At 39.2% G+C, this 19,069-nt stretch overlaps 2 protein-coding genes across 4 annotated transcripts in view; both read right to left on the bottom strand.

Annotated features, from left to right (window-relative positions):
* LOC145423293 (glycerol-3-phosphate dehydrogenase [NAD(+)], cytoplasmic) overlaps positions 1 to 4,220 on the bottom strand; it is an 11,112-nt gene extending 6,892 nt beyond the window's left edge. The window contains exon 1 of one of the 2 annotated variants that reach the window (XM_080295581.1): positions 4,087 to 4,220. Coding sequence is in view for 1 of the 2 variants with exons in the window: in XM_080295580.1 (XP_080151706.1) it covers positions 695 to 738 (44 nt within the window). In the remaining variant the exon portion in view is untranslated. Of the gene's footprint in view, positions 1 to 694; positions 855 to 4,086 lie in introns of those variants that run through there. The other variant, XM_080295580.1, reaches the window with a different exon arrangement.
* Positions 4,221 to 4,633: 413 nt separating this feature from the next.
* The window catches only part of LOC145423292 (acid-sensing ion channel 1-like), a 66,732-nt gene continuing 52,296 nt past the window's right edge, over positions 4,634 to 19,069 (bottom strand). For both annotated transcript variants that reach the window (XM_080295579.1, XM_080295578.1), the window contains exons 3-10: positions 11,995 to 12,145; positions 11,696 to 11,823; positions 10,557 to 10,707; positions 10,370 to 10,426; positions 9,904 to 10,057; positions 8,719 to 8,810; positions 8,554 to 8,633; positions 4,634 to 8,276 (exon numbers count right to left, since the gene is read on the bottom strand). In XM_080295579.1, coding sequence (XP_080151705.1) covers positions 8,157 to 8,276; positions 8,554 to 8,633; positions 8,719 to 8,810; positions 9,904 to 10,057; positions 10,370 to 10,426; positions 10,557 to 10,707; positions 11,696 to 11,823; positions 11,995 to 12,145 — 933 coding nt within the window. In that variant the 3' untranslated portion in view covers positions 4,634 to 8,156. The remainder of the gene's footprint in view (positions 8,277 to 8,553; positions 8,634 to 8,718; positions 8,811 to 9,903; positions 10,058 to 10,369; positions 10,427 to 10,556; positions 10,708 to 11,695; positions 11,824 to 11,994; positions 12,146 to 19,069) is intronic.

Genomic DNA, 19,069 nt, shown 5'->3' with positions numbered 1-19,069 from the left:
CCTCCATACGGTTTCCACGGGTGTACACCGAACTCCATTGAGAATTCTTGCAATTTTATTTTAGCATAAGCAGCAGCAAAATTACAATGGCTTTATAACCAGTTTATGGAATGATTTTAATTATTTGGGGGGTAATCATGAATTCGGAAATAAAAAGAAATAGACATACATTTAATTTCGTTCCAAAATAAGAGCTACAACTACAAAAACCACAGTGTGTATGAAAAGAATGTAAAGATTTAATATTTTTTATTCGGCTCATAAACTGAACCCACACACCGAATTTACAGGATGATTTAAAAATCTATTTTTCGTGTCAAATCATCTTTTATCTCTTTGGGGAGGTAACGTTAATTTATTAGACCGGTAAATGGAGCAGAGACATCAGCTACTGATGTCTCTGCTACCGCTAATAAGAGCGAGCTAACAGGCGGCAGACACCTTAAAGCTAACGACAAAAATCCCAGTAATGTTGCCAGACTTGTGGCCAGTTTTCTGCGATTATAAGCCGGCTTGTCAGCATGTGACTCCACGCGGAGATAAACCCAACTGTCGCCTCCGCTAACGAAGCCTATCTGGTAGTTACAGGTACAGCAGGTCAAACTTCCCGCACGTTACTGTGCACCGTGTCCAGCGGATAACCGCACATATGAGACAACCGGAGACGGTTCAAAACATCAATACTTCGACTTGCCAGTTTCCAGAGCCCACGATGCAGACTTTCTTCGGAGCTGCCATTGTGAAGAGGTAAACCGCTGAGTGTGTGGAGTGAACCTGTACTGACTGCAGTCCAGTTATGCAACACACACACACACAGTGCCTCCCTGGTTTTATTGGTCTACCCGAGGGGAGACACCGGCCCGCCCATTAAAGCAAGGCCAAGGCCATCAGAGCAGAGGCTAGCATGCTAGACTGGGGCCAAAGTCTCCATGTCAGCCTTTATGGTTTCACATCATCTGCATGTGCAAGTGACTTTTCACCCAGAGGCGGCCAAGCTGTCGGATTTTATTTAATTTAAAACCTGAACTATGGTTGTTTGAATTATATAGATGATCAATGCTGACATACTAACACGCAATCTAAACCATTATCTTGTCTGTATATGTGTAATATATACTCACCAGACGTAGATTTAGATTAATGACATATCTTACAATTGTAATTGACAAAACGAGATGGTTAAATATCGAATAATTACCAACTTAGCAACAATTACTAAATGATTACAACTTAATCAAATCTTGTAATGACATATGATAACATATGGGGGCTTTGCCAATTCCTGTAAAACAAACAAACAAAAGTGTTGGGAGTTGTAGTTTAAATAAATTACTGGATTAATGATACAAAACATTTGTTTAAACAGGACATAAAATTGTAATGTCAAGGTGATTATTTAACAGTTATATTCACACAGATAAAACATTTTTTATTTTGACTACATAAAACAGTTGCTTAAAAACATTGAAGTAAATATTAAAGTTTTCATTCCTTGAGCTCCTTGTTATTAACAATCAAAGCAAGGCAATCAGTGGATTATCTTGATAATCTAACCTGATACTAAGATACCTGAAATTTTAACTGAGGGGAAAAACAAAACAAAAAATATGAAACAGGATTAATGTTCAGGTTAGTATCTTCAAACTTTAACTGAAAATGTTCTTACAAACTAAAAATTTTAAGTTATACTTAGAAAAGTGCTTGAAAATTTCAGATACGTAACTCCAAATTTTGTGATAAGTTGAGATTTCAACTTTTAATTATTTATTTTTCAGTGGCAGAAACAATATTACATCGAAATATTACCTATATTTATATTTTCTCATGGGTGCTAGTGACTGCATACTCATACATCACTACTTCAAAAATGAGTCCTTTATTCTCCATTCTGGTGCTTTAAAGTATTTTTACTTACCTGTATTACTACTTCATTAAATGCTTGAATTTAGGAATGTTAATTGTATTTGATTGTTTTTACTTAGAGTGTGTTTCAAAGGCAAAAACAAAAGAAGTACTTAATCCTGTGAGACCCAGCCCATCAAAAGATAGCCAGAAAATTCTGATTTTTTTGGAACTGAGATGTTTATTAACCCTTAGAACAAAATCCATATTTTTTGCTATATGATATTGTGTATGATACATTTTTATTATATATTTATTACATATTTTTTGTATCATATTTCATACATTGGGCGTTTTTGGCAACTTTTTGTTAACAACAATAATGTTAATTTTACACAAAAAAAAGAGTTTCGTCCATAACATTTTGAAATTACGGCAAGTATTGATCATGTTGATGAGATAGAGGTCTCAGAAACTTGTGTATCAAATATAATACAAATGGCATTATAGGTCTTTTTCCAGTCTTTTAATTTAGGGTAATATGTAAACACTTTAAACGTGCATTCTTTTTTAATGATCAGCAGGGGGCGACTCCTCTGGAGGAAAAAAAAAGTCAGATTGTATAGAATTTAGAGGGATAGCGATCATTTGGCTCCCTTGATGTATAACCTCAGTAAACATTTTCCTGATGACTTTATGGTGTCGGTCTATTTTGCAAAATCTCATTGAGGACAGCATGATGGTGTAAGTTGGATCCCAGTGATTAGAAAAGTAAATAGGTTCAACAGTAAAGGCAGCCTAAGTTTTTGGGTAGGCTTATTTAATGATTTAAAAGTCTCAAAAGATGGTTGGTGGTTCGATTCCTGGCTTCCCCTAGTCTGCATGCCAAATATCCTTGGGCAAGATACTAACCCCAAATTGCTCTCTGATGCATCCGATGTGTGTGAATGCTACATAGAAAGCACCTAGAAAAATGTGCTTGTGCGAATGGGTGTGAATGGGTGAATGCACAAGTTGTGTAAAGCGCTTTGAGTGCTCAGAAGAGTAGAAAAGCGCTATACAAGAACCAGTCCATTTACCATTTAACAATGAGACTAGTATCTCTTATGTACAGTGTAACCACATTGTATTGTTAATGCAGCAGCAAATAATCTGAAGATCATCCAGTATAATTTTTGTTGAAGATAAAAAAGAAGTAGTAGTCCGTGAAATATTTAAAACTTTTCCATGGAATCCATTATGGCAGTCGTGTCTAATATTAGTCTCTGGTTGTAGCGCTAGCTTGTGGTTAAACCATTTTTTTTCACCAGTTAAAATAAAACAAAACTTTTTTATTAGCAGTGTTTTTGAGTTTACTGTCCACTTCAATGGCTGAAAAAACTGTCAGAACATTAAAAGCAGGCCAATTTTAACAGTTTAATGCATCAGCACCAATAGCACAATGTTTGATAAACATTAGACAGGTAGGAACTTCTAAGTGAATTTGTAATGGTGTATTTTTTTTCTTTACCACTTTACTGCTCTTTCTGAACTTCTCTTTAAAATATAAGCAGGACATTAAAAGTCACTGGAGCAAACCACAAAAAGCTCACTGTGGCAAAAATTATTTGGTCCAAAGGGCTCAAACAAAGGACCGCCTTGTTACGCAAGTGTTGATCAGTGGGTGAAGAGGCAACACGGGAAGGAAGTGCTCTCAGCAGTCTGGTTTAGCAAATTTAAAACAAACTGACAAAATCCAGCTTATTCTGCAGAAAATAGTTCAAAAAGAAAGAGTTGACTGGTCTGATATGTGAAGCTGTGTTGCTGCGGGGTTATTAGAGTCTAGGAGATATTTACTGTAGTTCATTTATAAGTGAAAATGTAAACGTTATAATGAATTTAAGCCAATATGCTTGTTCTTAAGCCAGTGGTTTTTTTCCAGGATCTTTCAAAGGGGGGCAGTGGTCCATCCATCAATCCCTTTTCCACACTTATTCAGCTCAACTCCCAGGGGCAGCACTGAAAGCACAGATGCCCAGACCTCCTGCTTCATAGCCACCTCCAACTCACACAGAAGAGTCCCCAAACTAGTCCAAAGACATAATCTCTCCCAGTCAGACATTCACATTCTTCCCTCACTTACAGGCAAGACCCCAAGATACTTGGAATTCCTCCACATAAGTCAGCAAGCCCTCCCCAACCCAGAGTGTGTGCACTATATTTTACAGCTGTTATACATGTCATCCCAGCCCACTCCACACCCACCTGCAAACTGCCCCAGTGCAAGCTGGGAGTCAGTTGAAGCCAACAAGAACAAATCATCATCATTATCAGGATCACATTGACGATACTGAAGATGTCATCCTGCCCTTGTAGCATGCACCGAGAGACTGCTGTAAAAACAACCAGAAGCTGCACCGAAACACAGGATTCAACAGTGAGGTCATGGTGCTAACAAAAGCACGAGTATAAAAGGAATTGGGGGAGTGGACCAAACCACTTCGAGACATATGAGGGGGGAGTCCATTTAAAAAAAAGAAAGTGTTGTTTTGCAGCTAAAATGAGCACAGGAACCTTCAGTGTATTATTTAACATTATATATTTATAGTTACAATGTTCCACTGAGGAGGACCACTGTGCTTTTTCTAGAAAAACGGGATCTGGATCCATCCCAGATCCACATTCAGCCACGCTCCTGCCTCCAAAGAAATTTCTTCAAAGCCAGAAGTCCATTTTTCGAACCTTTTACTGATTTTTCATGACGAAAGTGTAAATGATGACACATAACTCCTTGAAATGAATAAGAGATACATACAGTTAGCATTTGATCTTTAATGTAACAACCGATTCAAGTCCATTATTCATCTTTACATCACCAGACTAAAACAGCTGTCCTTTCATATCACAAATGAAAAGGCAAAAGTAAAGAAGGAGGCAAAAACAAAAGCAGTAAGCTGGGCGACCTCATGCAGCAACAGTCTGGCTATTTAATTCTCATGTACTGATGAGAACGGCTGCTGTGACTCAACTCTAGCAATATTAATAAAAACAAACAAACAGCCCCCCCTACTTTGTCTTTGACAAATAAACAAATTTACAGTCATTTACAGAAGAAAAAATGAATTGAGACACACAGCAAGTTTCTTTGAAATAAATCCATTAAGTACACCGTTAGACAAACCAGACTATGCTAATACACGAGGATTATTATCCACAGTCAACAGTAATATTTACACTAAATTACAACTGATGGAATAATTGTGCTTGATAGTAACACCACACAGCTACACGCTAATCAGATCCCACTTCCTGTTGAGAACAACTAGGAGCAGAATAATGAACATGGTTAGATTTTTGGTAGGGATGCACCGACTGTGAACTTCTGGGCACGCCACGCTTTGTTCTTGTTTGCTTTTCCTTCGTGTGCCAGGAAGACAAGTAAATTTTCAATAACAGAACTGACACACCATCTTAAACATTAGGCATTGTGAAAAAAAGATCAGAAAACACTCACGTCAATAAATACATTCTTGTTTGCAGAGAAGTGAATGGTCAACAAGGCGGAGATCAGGCTGTGCCGAGGTTTGGCCGATATATCGGTGCATCCCTAATTTTGGTATATACACAATCATGAGGGAAACTCTCAAACATGCTCCGCAGAGCTCAGATTTTCTCCATCTACCTGACACCACACTCACTGTTGAGCATTTTAGGGCAGTTTCTTTCCACTTTTCTTTCATCGCCGTAAAACCGCAAATGAATACATGCTCACAAAACGCACCCAGACACGAGGACAGAAGAAGGCTTAAACTGCAGGTGTGGATGAACTGTACATATAGGATGCTTGCTGTACAGTGCTACATGCAAGTAAGCGTTCGAAAGTAAAAAAACATTCAAAATATTGATTCTAGTTGATGTGATCCAGCCTTGTTGACACAACAGAAGCAAAATTCCTTAAAATGTGACAAAAAGCATGTAAACATGATTGACATTCTCTTAAATGAATGTTATGGCATCACGTGTTAATAAATTTCTCATTTCTACAGCAAAGCTATACAGTACACGATGATTAAGTCTCTTTGTCATATTGTTCGATTACATCTTTTTTGTGGGGAATCTAGCAACTGGTTTTTAACTTCCTGCTCGTGTTTAACCCAAGTAGTTCCCTTGGCAGATCTTTTTCACAGCGGGCATTTGAACTTGTTACAGCAGGAAAAACACAGGTTACTGATAACATTCACAAGCGTCATATGATGGGCCAAAGTGCGAAACCGTGCGCAACATCAGAGGCTGGATGTATAAACTATGCGTGTGCATAAAAATCATACGTAGGCCTTTTTTACTCTCATACATAAACTGGTTATAACAAAGAATGTGCGGTGAAAATGTGCAAACAAACGTTTTCTGAGAGAAAGTGAGAAAGAGCTTGTAGTGCTCATTTCCAATTCTGTATTTTTATTGTGGACTACATTACAATAGGTCTACATGAGTTACAGTTCAAATTATTCTTTGTGTGTCTTATGCTGGGCCTTTGGGTAGTTTATCGGTTCATTCGCTGTCTGAAAAAAGCAAAAACAAGAGCACTCAGAGAGCAACCGACTAGACTAAAACTTTGATGTTTTATGGTGTTTTTATTACAATACATAACGTTAGCCTGTCATGGTGTTACTGCAACACCATAGGGCACTGTATTGCAAAAAAAAGTGTCCTCCATGCCCTTTCATATGAGATATTACTTGTTATAGATTCTTGAAATTTTGATCTTCGTGCTAACAGTATAGGTCAAATGCTTACCCAGGTACTTGTATCCCCAAAGGCCTTGTATATTGTTGTGAAGTTTGAAGACGAGCCATTAAAAACATTGGGTAATATAACGTTTTTACTGATTTTCACATGTCACCTTGACCTGATTTCCACCTAAATGAAATCAGCTTGAGCTGTTATTGGTATCTACCATCACACAAAATTGAAAATAATATCTTGAAAACTGCAGAGGCTAAACTGTTAACAGACAGACAAGCAAATGTAACCAATTGTATATTCCCTGTCTTCAAGGGAAGAAAAACTCTTAGCGCTTCTCCAATTCAGCCAACTTTCGTCTGATTGGCTGCCTTTTGCAAATAGAAGGTTTGTCCTGATATCTCAGGTTATTATGACAGTGGGGTCTGAACTAGCTTAAAGCTGCCTTTTTGCTAGCAGGGATTATTTACACATATCTGAAACTCTGGCCATGTTTATTATGACCATCCACCATTACCTCAGGATTTATGTGACAGAAAATAACTACCATAAAACAAAACAGTTACTTTCACAGAGCTTACACTTACTCTTATTATTTAATCTTTTTCTATTTACAAACAGACCTAGCTACACTAATATGAGCAATTTAACATCTATAACATTAAATACAAATTCGGGGTGTACTAATTTTTATTGGGCTTAAAAAGTTCATTTAGGTTTCATTCACATAGTGCCCCTTCACAACTAAAGATGTGTGACTGTGTTAAGGTAAAGACCCTACAATAAGAAAGACAGAACCGCAGTGAACAGATGATGCCCTCTGAGCAAGCACGTGGTGACGGTGGGAAGCGAGATTTTATTACGTTTTATTCATCCAGCTGCAGGAACCCATAATTAAAGTAAATGGATCTCAGCTATCCTTACATTTGTGCTTTTACCTATTGTGACACATCAAAATGCTTTCTGTGAAAACCGCCTGCAACTACTTTTCAAGAAAATGTTGGGCTTTCTTTAATGTCCGCCTACTCTACATGGCAGTTACCTTTTAATCAGTCAGTTTTACTTAAATTATTTTTAGCACTGTCATCCTGCGAGACGAGGTAGTACAGTATGATGGCAAAATGCGTAGTTTAACAGGGGAAGACAGCTGTAAGTAAAAGAGAAAGCTGGTTTAGTCCAAACAAAAATTCCTGTAAATTAACAACTATTTCACACAAAAACAGTCAAACTGACACCACATTGCTGGGATTTCTAACACTGATTTACTGAACATATAATGAACCTGTGTAACCTTTAACTGTATCTGTTACTACGTCTTGAAAAGGTGTTTACAGAAGACCATGCAGTTATTCTAACATTTTTTAAGTTTTATTTCTCTTGGTTCTCCTGCCCTCGCGTCTCTGTGGCCGTCCGCCTACCTCAGCCACACGTCCCTATTTCATCATGTCGCTTACACACCTTAATCAGGCACAGTTCACACACTTCCTCTGTTGTTCCAGCAGTGGGAAAAGAAAGAAAACCTGCAAAGAACAAAGTCCACGAAGCTGCTCACAAGCGAGAGAGTGCGGCGGCTCTCTGCCCCCGGCTGCAGAAGCTTAGTGAAAGTTACTGACGTGACACTTGACATCGTCTAAGCTCAGGACCGTTCCCTGGTCATTGTTGTTGTTATGCTTGTGCTTCTTATCGGAGCAGCGGCACAGTTTGTACTTCATTACCTGAGGGGATGAAAAGCACAGTCGCAGCAAGGTCGGTGCAGGAAAAGAAATAAGTCGCATAACGCAACAAGAAATGCTTTTAATTATTTCAATTTTCTAAATATGAGGTGTAAACACTGCTTCAAAGCCAGAAATAAAACAAAACTGTGTTGTGAAATACGGTCTCCTCTGATCACTCCTACTGATCTAATTATGGTCAGGTTTAAATACATCAAGTCCAAAGCTTTGCATATTAAAAATGACAGACTATATGGCCTCTTAAATGCCTATGTCTTACCTCATAAAGGTAGTCAAATATCTCCAGAATAGTCAGTATACTTGCACCAATAAAAAGTCCCATCTGACCACCAATATCACCTGAAATGAAAGCATATTCATAACAAATGCATGAAGACAAAAAAACGCAAGCAGTCTATGTTATATAATAGAAATGAAGCTATACCTAAAAGTCCAGCCACTTCATATGCTTTCTTCTGTTCAATAGTTTCATAATTGAGAGCTTCAAAGAAGATATCTAAAACCAGGATATTTTCCCTGTGGAGACAACATAAACAAATGAAGACACAAATCCCTCATTTTGAAGCTGCTCAATAATAATTAAGAGCACTTGAGAGATGAGATTTGAATGTTTTCTTTGTCAGTGGCTCTGAAAGGACTGGTTCGACGTTTGAAATATGACCCTGACAATGCCATCTAAGTTATCACAACACAGCTTTTGAGACAACCTTTTTCTTCTTCCTTCAGCTTCTGCCTTTGGAGGCCACATCTCACTCTATCCCAACATCCTCCAACACATCAACCCTCTGAATGTCCTCCTTCGCTATATCTCATCTGCGCTCTTTCTGTTTTCCTCCTGTCTGACAGCTCTATCTTTAACTTCCTCTGTCCAGTATGTCCACTATCCCTCCTCTGCACATGTCTGAAGCATCTCAACTTTGTCTCTCTAAATTTATCTCCAAACTGTTCAGCCTGATACATTCATTTCTAATCTTCTCCCGGTCCCTCATTCTGAAAATCTTGGCATCTTCAACTCAGCCACCTCCAAAGTTACTCCAGGGTAACTTTGTCTCCAAACTGATTCCCGATCCTCTCCATCCTGGTCGCTCCTGTTGTCTCAACACTGGGTTTAATACGGTTTTAATCTACTCCTAGATTTCAGTGTGATAATGGGGTAATCTTGGGCACATAGCTCTTGCTGTGAAGGCAGAAGCCCCACCTACTTACTGTCTGTCTGTACAGAAATATGATCAGAAAATATCAAAATACACAAAAGATGGTATAAGTTGATGAAAACTGAATCAAAGCAGTTTGGTATTAGATTTTATTTCACCCCTTAAAACCATTTAGAAAGTCATCAGTCAGCACACGTTTCTATTGATGATGGCCTCTCAGGTTGGGTTTTTCTTCCTTTTTCTTTTATTTGAGAGGGAAACTAAAAATGTTTAGCTTCTGGACACAATTAAACTAAATGAATATCTTGAAAGAACACATTGGGCCTTTGAAAATGCCCCTTTTTTATATTTTGTTAGTGAAAGTCAATGAAATACAATAATCCTGTAATAAAAGAATTATTCATCGCAGGCTTTGCTTTGCGCACACAATAATGAGAAAACCCAAACATACTTACTTAATGTACTGCTCAGATTTGTTGTATTTTTTTGCAAGATATTTAGCAGAGGCCTTGCTGGGGATCTTGACAAAAGACAGCTCTTTGCTGTATCTGGTCATGTTGCACGGCGTCTCACACACACAGAAATCATTGTCTCTTTCCACCAGGAAATCTGGAGAGAGGAAAACCAGAGCTCAGCTTGACCTTTGAATCAGTGCGACTGCGACTTCAAGATGTCACGAGCTGATGTGCCTGCATCTGTGTGCGCGTGTGTGTCTTTCTGATGTTTTTGGGGTATAAATCTGTGCATTCTCCTTTTTTGGGGGAAACTAATATCATAAAGACATATTAAGGTAATATCAGGTTTTGGTTAAATGTGCAGGAAATAAATGTGATGTCCTGTGAAGCGATGCAAACATGGCTCTGTTTGTGCATGTGTTGCTGTTCTTTAAAGATTTAGAGGAGTATGAAGCCTCTTTCTTACCCAGAGCTGGGTCAGCACATTCTTTGTACAGCTCGGGGGTGCAGTAGGGGGCATCGCCTGTAGCAGCAGCAGCAACACACACTCACGTTAATGAATTTTTTCTTTGATTTCCTTCTTTGAAGTGCCTTCAGTAATTTCTCAGATCGGCGTAAGTCTGATACAACACAGAGAAAGACCGGACGCCTACCAGGCATGTGCACCATGCGACAGTTGCAGTTGTCCACCAGGTAGCGCGTTTCGCAGTCAATGCGACAGGCTGTGATGCTGTAAGTGTCAAAGAAGTCCGACTCCATTGGCGTCACCTTGCAGTCTCCCCAGGGTGGGGGGAGATATATCAGCTGCAATGACCACATAACGACTTAATAGTGTTTTAAATAAGAAATAAATACTGCATGAAATAAAAAGCAGGCTTCTCCTTGCAGGGAAAAGCAAGAACTAAACAACTGAATCCATTTTTTTTTTTTTAAATTCTACAACTGCACAAATGGGAGAGAGATTTAAAATGTCTGATGTGACCTGCGGATAATTCTAATCTATTATTCAGAGCTATGGATGTGATTTTTTTTTATTAGGAATAATCAAGTAAAACACTCATTTAGTTTAAAAAAAAAGAGATTTTAAAGAGGCTCCAGTTTAACTTTGATCAGTCGAAGAAAAGGGAAAGTGAAAACTATAAACATCTGCCATAATTTTTTTTACCAGCTGTGGCTATTATTTTCAATTTCATATTCATATCAGTGTTGAAACTAAAGTATTTCTGGTTCTTCAAATGTTTGATTTTAGATTTATAAATAGGTCTCACAAGGGAAATCTTTGTCCTACAGCAACATGATAAAGAGTAAAAATAGCACAGCCTACAATAAACAACGCAGTCAAATAAAAAGTGCCACAGAAGCCCAGTAAGTGCCTTATACTGTGAGATAGTGCAACAGAAACAAAACAAAACAGAAAGGTCAAAATAAAGTTAGTTAAAACCACTAAAAGTATGACTGACATTGTGTAAAAGTGATTTTATCCAAACAAAACACTGAAAAGGATCCAAAGACGCATTCTTGGTTTGTGTGTACTTTTATTTTTAATTATAGGACAAAATGTGTCTGATTGAAAGCTGATTAGTGAATCAATGAATCAATCAAATGGCAAGAAATCAGTTGGTAACCAAACTGTTTCAATCATTTGAAACCAGATTATTTCATGTCTGTTCCTCATATGGAACCTTGCTTTGCTTTGTTATAGTGAATTATTAATTGTTCAGATCTCTGAACTCTTCCTTTGCCGAGTATGATAACGTAATAATTGTAAAAATTAATAAGCAACAGTTTGTACCCTCTGTTCCTGACAGGAAACAAATGTCTGGAACCCGGGTGCCACTCCGAATCCGAGCTGGTCAATGAAGGACGGCTCGTCCTGACTGTGGATCTGAACTTTGACCCCCGCTTCAAACGAAGTCTCATCTGCAGGAAAGCAAAACGTTTGGGATCACTGTAAAAATGAGTTTCACTAAGGATCCAAACACGCAGAAGAGTTTCAGGCTCTGAGGTATCGACGCCCACAAACACCAACACATCAATCACACCAGTGTGACAGACAGCTATAACCTGCCACGTGAGTGGGCTTCTTCTCACCTGTTTCTCCCCAGACTGGCAGGTATTCATCCTGCTGAATGTCCAGCATGAGCTCGAGGCCGTTACCCATACCTCCCTTGGTGGTGATGAGGGGAGTGCGCCCATCACCGCCAGCGTTAAAGGTGTAACACTTCCCATAGCGAGTGAAGACCTGAGTGACACAGGAAAGATATATAATTTTTTAAGCAGTTAGAGAAATGTTTCTGAGAGAAGGATTCAGGTCAATTTTGTCACAACCACACAATATTACTGGAATATACAACTGAATGGAAAATTATGGGCTACTCCACTGCACTCATTTTCCTTAAAAAACAACAACAACAAAACAAAACAAAAAAAGGGTATTAAATGGAAACCCGATCTGTCTGCACAGTTGTGGGATGCTGGAAAAAAATGAGAGCCTGGAACATATAAGACTTCCACTGAGCGCTCAGAGGATAACAAGGGTTAAAAGCGGATCACCTTCTTGCGTGGTGTAAACCACCAGTGCAGATGGCTCACCAACAAAAGAAAAGACAAGAATCTATACACAGCATCAAAAAAGCTACCTCGTCGTCAGGTCATGTGTGATATCTCTAGGGAAATGTTGGCCAGTTCTAAGATGTTGCAGAGCAAACTGAACAGGCACCTGGCAACCAAGACTCTCTTTAGAGGAGAAACTTCAAAAACAGTCCTGGCTCTGAACCAGAGACTACAACCTACTCAGCAGTCTAAACAGTGCAGGCAGTGTAGGCTAGCAGATTTGAATCCCAAAACTTCTCGTGTCACAGCAAGAAGGCCCTCAGTGAACATTCTACACTTAAATATCGGATGAAAAGCTTTTACTGTCTAGAGATTTGCACAAATAGGTTCACTTTGGCACCCAGTGTGGTCTCCTGCTGCTGCAGCCCATCTGCTTCAAGGTTTAACATGTCACACATTCAAAGATGTGCATACTTTGTTTGTGACGAGCGCAAGCAGTCAGGCCATTCTACTCTGACCTCTGACATCAGGAAGGCATTTATGCCTGCTGCTCACTGTATATTTTCTGTTTTGGATTAGCTTCTGTAAACTCTAGGGATGGCTACGCTGGAAAATCCCAGTAGATCAGCAGTTTCTGAAATTCTCAGATGACTCCATCTGGCACTGACCACCGGGCCACACTCAAAGTCACTTAAATCACTTTTCTTCCCCATTTACTTTGGGCACCTTAACCATGTTTACGTAGATATGCTGCCAAAGGATTGGCTGATTGAGAAGGAGCAGTCTAAGGAGGAGATGAATAGGTGTGCCCAATAAAGTGGACAGTGTGCCATAAATGGCTTAATATACAGCTTGGTGTGAATTAGAAATGTTTATGTGATCTATTAAACTCTACCATCTAGACCTCTAATCAACAGCAGAAAACCAGCAGTCAGTCTGCAAACAGTGTTTTGCAGACATTTGGTGCTTGGGAAGAGACTGTGGGACTGTGTGAAAAGTGTCTGATAAGGTGATGGAGGCAAGGTAAATGCTATTGAAGTGTCGACATTCTTGGAAATAAAATTGCTGGTGTTGTGCCTGATCCATTGCCTTTATTTGACAATGTAATCCAAAGAAAACCTTATGATGTAAAGGCTATTTTATGCAGATATGAATTGAGATGTACAGCCTCGTCTTTCTTGCTGGTGTGCCTTGGACAGTAAAACTTGTGTCAGAGGATTTGAGAGTGTTTTTCCACTGGGGGTCAGTGTTTGACTCGATAAATGGTGTGTGTGTGTGTGTGTGTGTGTGTGTGTGTGTGTGTGTGTGTGTGTGTGTGTGTGTGTGTGTGTGTGTGTGTGTGTGTGTGTGTGTGCACGCGCTGACTGTATGACTGAAATAGTATGAGAGGAAAGGAGAGAGGCAAATGTGTGACAGACAGAGGAGAAAGAAGGAGAGTGGAAGAGAACGAGGGAGAAAGGAGGTTTTCCCGTGGGAGTGTGAGTTACACAATCAACCCAGTGAGGTGATGGAGACTGGCAGACTGGCGATTTAACATTCCCTCACATGCTCTTTATGGCACTTATAATGGACCTGATGTTACCATGGAGACCAAGCATCCCGACAAGGAAGAATACCGCCTTAATTTTAAAGGAAAGCCGAGACACAGACGTTAGACTGAACCTCTGTGAGACATCAGCAAAAGGCCATTTGACAAACAGCCTCGAGCGTGCGACGGTGAACAGACAGAAGCGTAACAATATTGAGCTTTCTTCGGCGCGGAGTTAATGTTGTATTAGTTTTTAGTGTTGTGTGAGTCACATAACCCATGCAGGGAGAGAGCAGGAGAGCAAGGAGCAATGGAGGAGCGAAGGAGGGCAGGGATGCAAAGTGAAAGAGACAGAGAGGAGGGGGGGGGGGATTTAGCTGCTAACGCTTGAAGCTGGCTATTGTTCAGCATTATAGCACAGAATGACATATCTATGATTAGAAAGAACAAACCAAGCAAGTAATTGTAGAGAAAGAGTTGGGATCTTGCCGAGGGCAGTTTAAACATTTAGGCCATCTATCACGTCAAGTCAGCGAGAGACTGCTGCTGGTTGCAGAAGCAGACATCAATCTGAGTGGGAGAAAAAAACAAAACAAAACACAAAAAGATTCTGCACAAAAAAAGCAAATAAAAGCAACAAAATAATGTGTGTCCACACCTTTAGAATTTTTCTGTCATATGCTGCAGGCTTAAATAAAAATTGATGAGGGTAAAGACGCACTTGTTACTTTTAGAGACTGACACTCCAACATCGACGCCCACCTCACACCACGACGGGCCAGATGTGCGGAGGTGAGTTGTGAACACCCAAGTGCCACAGTATGAACGGCTTCCACATGAGGCTGTCTAAAAATGGGCACCTAAATTTCCATATTTACCTTCAAAACAAGCAACAGCTGGCCAGTGGGTTGGTTGTTTAAAGAAAAACAAAAGTTTTAAATTCTGGTGTATATTTCAAAGTCTTTGAAGTTACTTATAAATATGTCAGTCTTAATTGTGGAAGTTGTCTCTTAGTGTAGATTTACCGAGGTGTTGGGTCTACTTTTATGCCACATATTAACAGTTACAATGCTCATCTTTAAGGGCATATAATCCTTGTCAACCTAAAGTTTGGGCTTCATAATGCTCTAAACACTCAAATTCAGTCAGATTGTTCAATTCGCTGCTTTGTATGATGCCAAAGGAAAGGCGAAATCTCAAGCAAACAGCTCTGACTGTAAGCACAGCACCTGCTGTTCAATTCTTCCCTTTCTGCGGCGCAGCCAATGATTAGAGAGTTTGCCTAAAGGTCCTTGTTGTAGACCCCTGTGTTTAAAAATAGTTTAAATCCCTCTAAACTAACTAAACATATCGATAACATTTAAAGAAACAACACCTATGACTTCATGTCCTGAACATTTATGTATCGTGTTGACAAGATAACAAGTGAAGGTAAATTAGAGATGAGCTGTACTTTTGTGTAATACCAATCTTTTTTAACCACAAGATGATGCAGAACGTTAACCAGGTAAGAAATTAATAACACGTTCTTATTTAAAATAGGCCACATTATGGAAGTTTGTTTATGCCACTAAAAATATTATTTTTTCTTTTGCCATCCTTAAGTCAAAGTTTCAGAAAGAACAGCAGCACACATCTGAAAACTATTACACACATGAACTGGTAAAATGCTGCCTCCTAGTGGTTTTTGTTAAAATCTTCACAGGGTAACTACAAAAGTAACTTTTAGAACAAGCTGGCAATCTCAAACCTTTCATCTTGAATGTGTGTGTGTGTGTGTGTGTGTGTGTGTGTGTGTGTGTGTGTGTGTGTGTGTGTGTGTGTGTGTGTGTTTTTAAAGGGAATCCATCCAACATTTGTTGGGATATTTGACCCACAGTCTCAAAAGTTAATTTAATAATGCTGCATGAAAAACCGAGAGAACATCAAAATCAGCAGGAATCCTGTGGGGATTTTAAAAGTTTCATGGCAATATTTCTGATAAATGTTGAAGTATTTCAGTTAGGATTAAAGTGAACCAACTGACAGACCAACACCATCCCTTGAGCCCTGGTGTCACCGCAGGTAGAAATCATCCAGTAAACATAGCACTACCCAGCCTCTCTTTTCCCCATTTACTCCCAGCCTTCTGTAATTGCTCTTTGCTGCACACTATTGATCACAGGTACACACTGTGGACCCTGACAGATTGTCAAACATGTGTAAGAGTGGAAAGGCTCTTTCAGATCATAAGGTGACTGAATTTCATAAATAAAATCAATCATGACAAAAATGTTAAACCCGTGTGTATGACAGGTGCACGATTGTTCATAGGCGGCTCGATCAATACGCAGATCTGAGTTGATGTCAGGTAACCGGTGTTCTTTTCCTCTGGTTGAATAGTTGTGACAGAGGTGGTAGGAATAAAAACATGAACCATGTATAATGCACAAAGTCTGCACGGCACACTGTTATGATGAATAAATAAATGATCGTGCACATGTGTAAAAGGTTTTCTGCAGCAGAAATTATACGCTGCATGAGGAATAATGAGTGTTACAACAGAGAAGGACTTTAATTATGACAGATGCATGACTGTCACACCCTTTTGTCACTACTTAGAGGTACTTCAAACAACAAATCAATGCCCTTTTTTCCACAGAATTGAATGCATTACTTACCAACTGCAGTTTACACACACACTATCTTCACAGCTCTGATCAATAAAACTGTCACTCACACACAATTTCCCATGTATTGAAAAGCACTCAACAGAGCTCTGCAGTAATTAATCATTATGCACATAATCATGAATATCTGTTTCTATAGCCATCAAAAGTTGAAGGAATCTCTAAATCGCAAATCCCTGCTCTTTGCCATCCATTTAGGGAGGTCTTAATACAGTCTTGCAGTCTGCAAGCAGCTAAAAGACGTCTCGACAGGCTAAGTTCAATCCATTAGTGCTCTGTTGTTTTATGGGGATGTTTTCAAAGACTTTAAAGCCATCTCTGTAAAGTGCAAACACTTTCACTGTTATTATGCTGTTATAGCCACCACTGGGGAAAAAAAGCTATTTAAATGGAATGGTGAGCAGACAGTAGTCCACAGTGACCAGGGCTGAAAAAAATAAAAATTAAAAATTAAAAAACGGAAATCATTCACGGTTATTGCTGCCTATTGTGCATTTACAACATAACTCAGGATTGTAATCTGATGAGGACTTCAGGTGACCTGGAAAAAGTGGGAAGTTTCACACCATGCTGCTTTCCTTCACACATGGATGAACTTATTAATAAGAAAACAAGAGTCTGCAGTCATACAGCCTCTGGCAGCCTACTGTAGTCAGAGTTCTGCTTTAAGCTAAATGCTAACATACTCATATTTACAATGCTAAAACGTTGATGTTAGCATAATATTTACATAAAGTGCATCTTAGGTTAATATTACAATTATCTGGTTTACACCCATAAAGCTTGTACATGCATGTCAGGGATGACCATGAAATCAAATTATTTACAGTTTATGCAGGTTTTTTTTAAATTAAATATATATTTTTTTTTACTGATACCTGGGGATGTAATGCAGTACTCTGCCACTACAATGACTGGTGCTATGAATGCATCTAAACAACTAGAAAATGGGAGAACTACAGTCAACCCCCCGTAACTCCAAATTATTCGCGGAAAATACTCCTATTCGCTTTTTTGGGGGGCGGGGGTAGAGCATTTCTAAACTATTCGCTAATTATTTTCATTTTATTTTCGTGAGGGTCTAAAGTATTTGCAGATTTCAGCTATTCACGGGCAGTTGTGGTCCCTAACCCCCACGAACTCTCTGAATACCGGCACTTATTACCTGCCATGGTTGCTGGACTGGTTCAGTGTCATTGGTACTGTATAAAGCACACTGCTGCTCGTAGTCTTCGATCACAGGCTCAGAATTTGCTGGTTGTTCCGCGTATACCAGGGGTGGGCAATTCCAGGCCCCGAAGGCCGGTGTCCCTGCAGGTTTTAGATGTGTCCTTGAACCAACACAGCTGATTTAAATGGCTAAATTAGCTCCTCAACATGTCCTGAAGTTCTCCAGAGGCCTGGTAACGAACTAATCATGTGATTCAGGTGTGTTGACCCAAGGTGAGATCTAAAACCTGTAGGACACCGGCCCTCGGGGCCTGGAATTGCCCACTCCTGGCGTATACGATTGAAGACTAGGGGAGACGGAGCTTTTCAGTCGGTGGTGCCAAAGCTTTGGAACAGTCTCCCATTACAATTATGTTTATTTCAATTTCCTTTTATTGTGATACTTTTAATTATTTTAATTTATTCTGTTTCTTACCGTGTTTTTATATATTTTACTATCATTTATGTAAAGCACTTTGTGACCACTTGTCTGTGAAAGGTACTCTATAAATAAACATTACTTACTTCCTTTCTACGGCTATGAAAACGTCTACCACCTCTCTGCAGAGGTGTGGTGCAATATTCAAAGCACAGTCAAAAAGTGCCCAGTGAATATGAAACTGTATTTTTGCTTGAAATGTCAATTGCCAATACAAATGTAACATGTTCCTCTGCGTTTTGTTGTTCATTGCAAAAAAGTTAAAATATATAGAATCTAAGTTTCTTTTCCTTTGAACTGCTTTTATCTATTGCTCATACTGAGGCTGCTGGCGTGCAGTTGGCTCAGGTTTATATCTTTAGACACTTTGTTAGTTTCTTTTAAATGTCCATGTTCAGTTAGATGAAGGTGATTTAAGAGCCTGATTAGGTTTGTCATTACAAACATTTTCATGGTATCTAAAAGATACATGTTATCATGTATCTTTCCTCATTGTGAGGCCCTTTCACACTAATGAGCATGTGGGCTATAAGTCTGTGTGAAAGTATTTGCCTGCACTGCTGTGCGCATATTGTGCATGCATGAAATAGAGTGGCTCATAATCAGGCATACAGCTAACCGACAGGTTATGGGTGAGGGCTGAGAACGCTGCAAAACAGCTGATTCTGGTCTCTGGCTGGTCAGTTTGTGCACCTCAAACTACATGTGTTAAGGAATTCTTTGGTGTTGGTTCCTATTAAAATTTTATCCTTCATGACACTGAACTGG

This window comes from Astatotilapia calliptera, chromosome 20 (assembly GCF_964374335.1).
Source record: "Astatotilapia calliptera chromosome 20, fAstCal68.1, whole genome shotgun sequence".
Taxonomy (NCBI): Eukaryota; Metazoa; Chordata; class Actinopteri; order Cichliformes; family Cichlidae; genus Astatotilapia; species Astatotilapia calliptera.
This window is presented reverse-complemented; position numbering and strand designations above follow the sequence as displayed.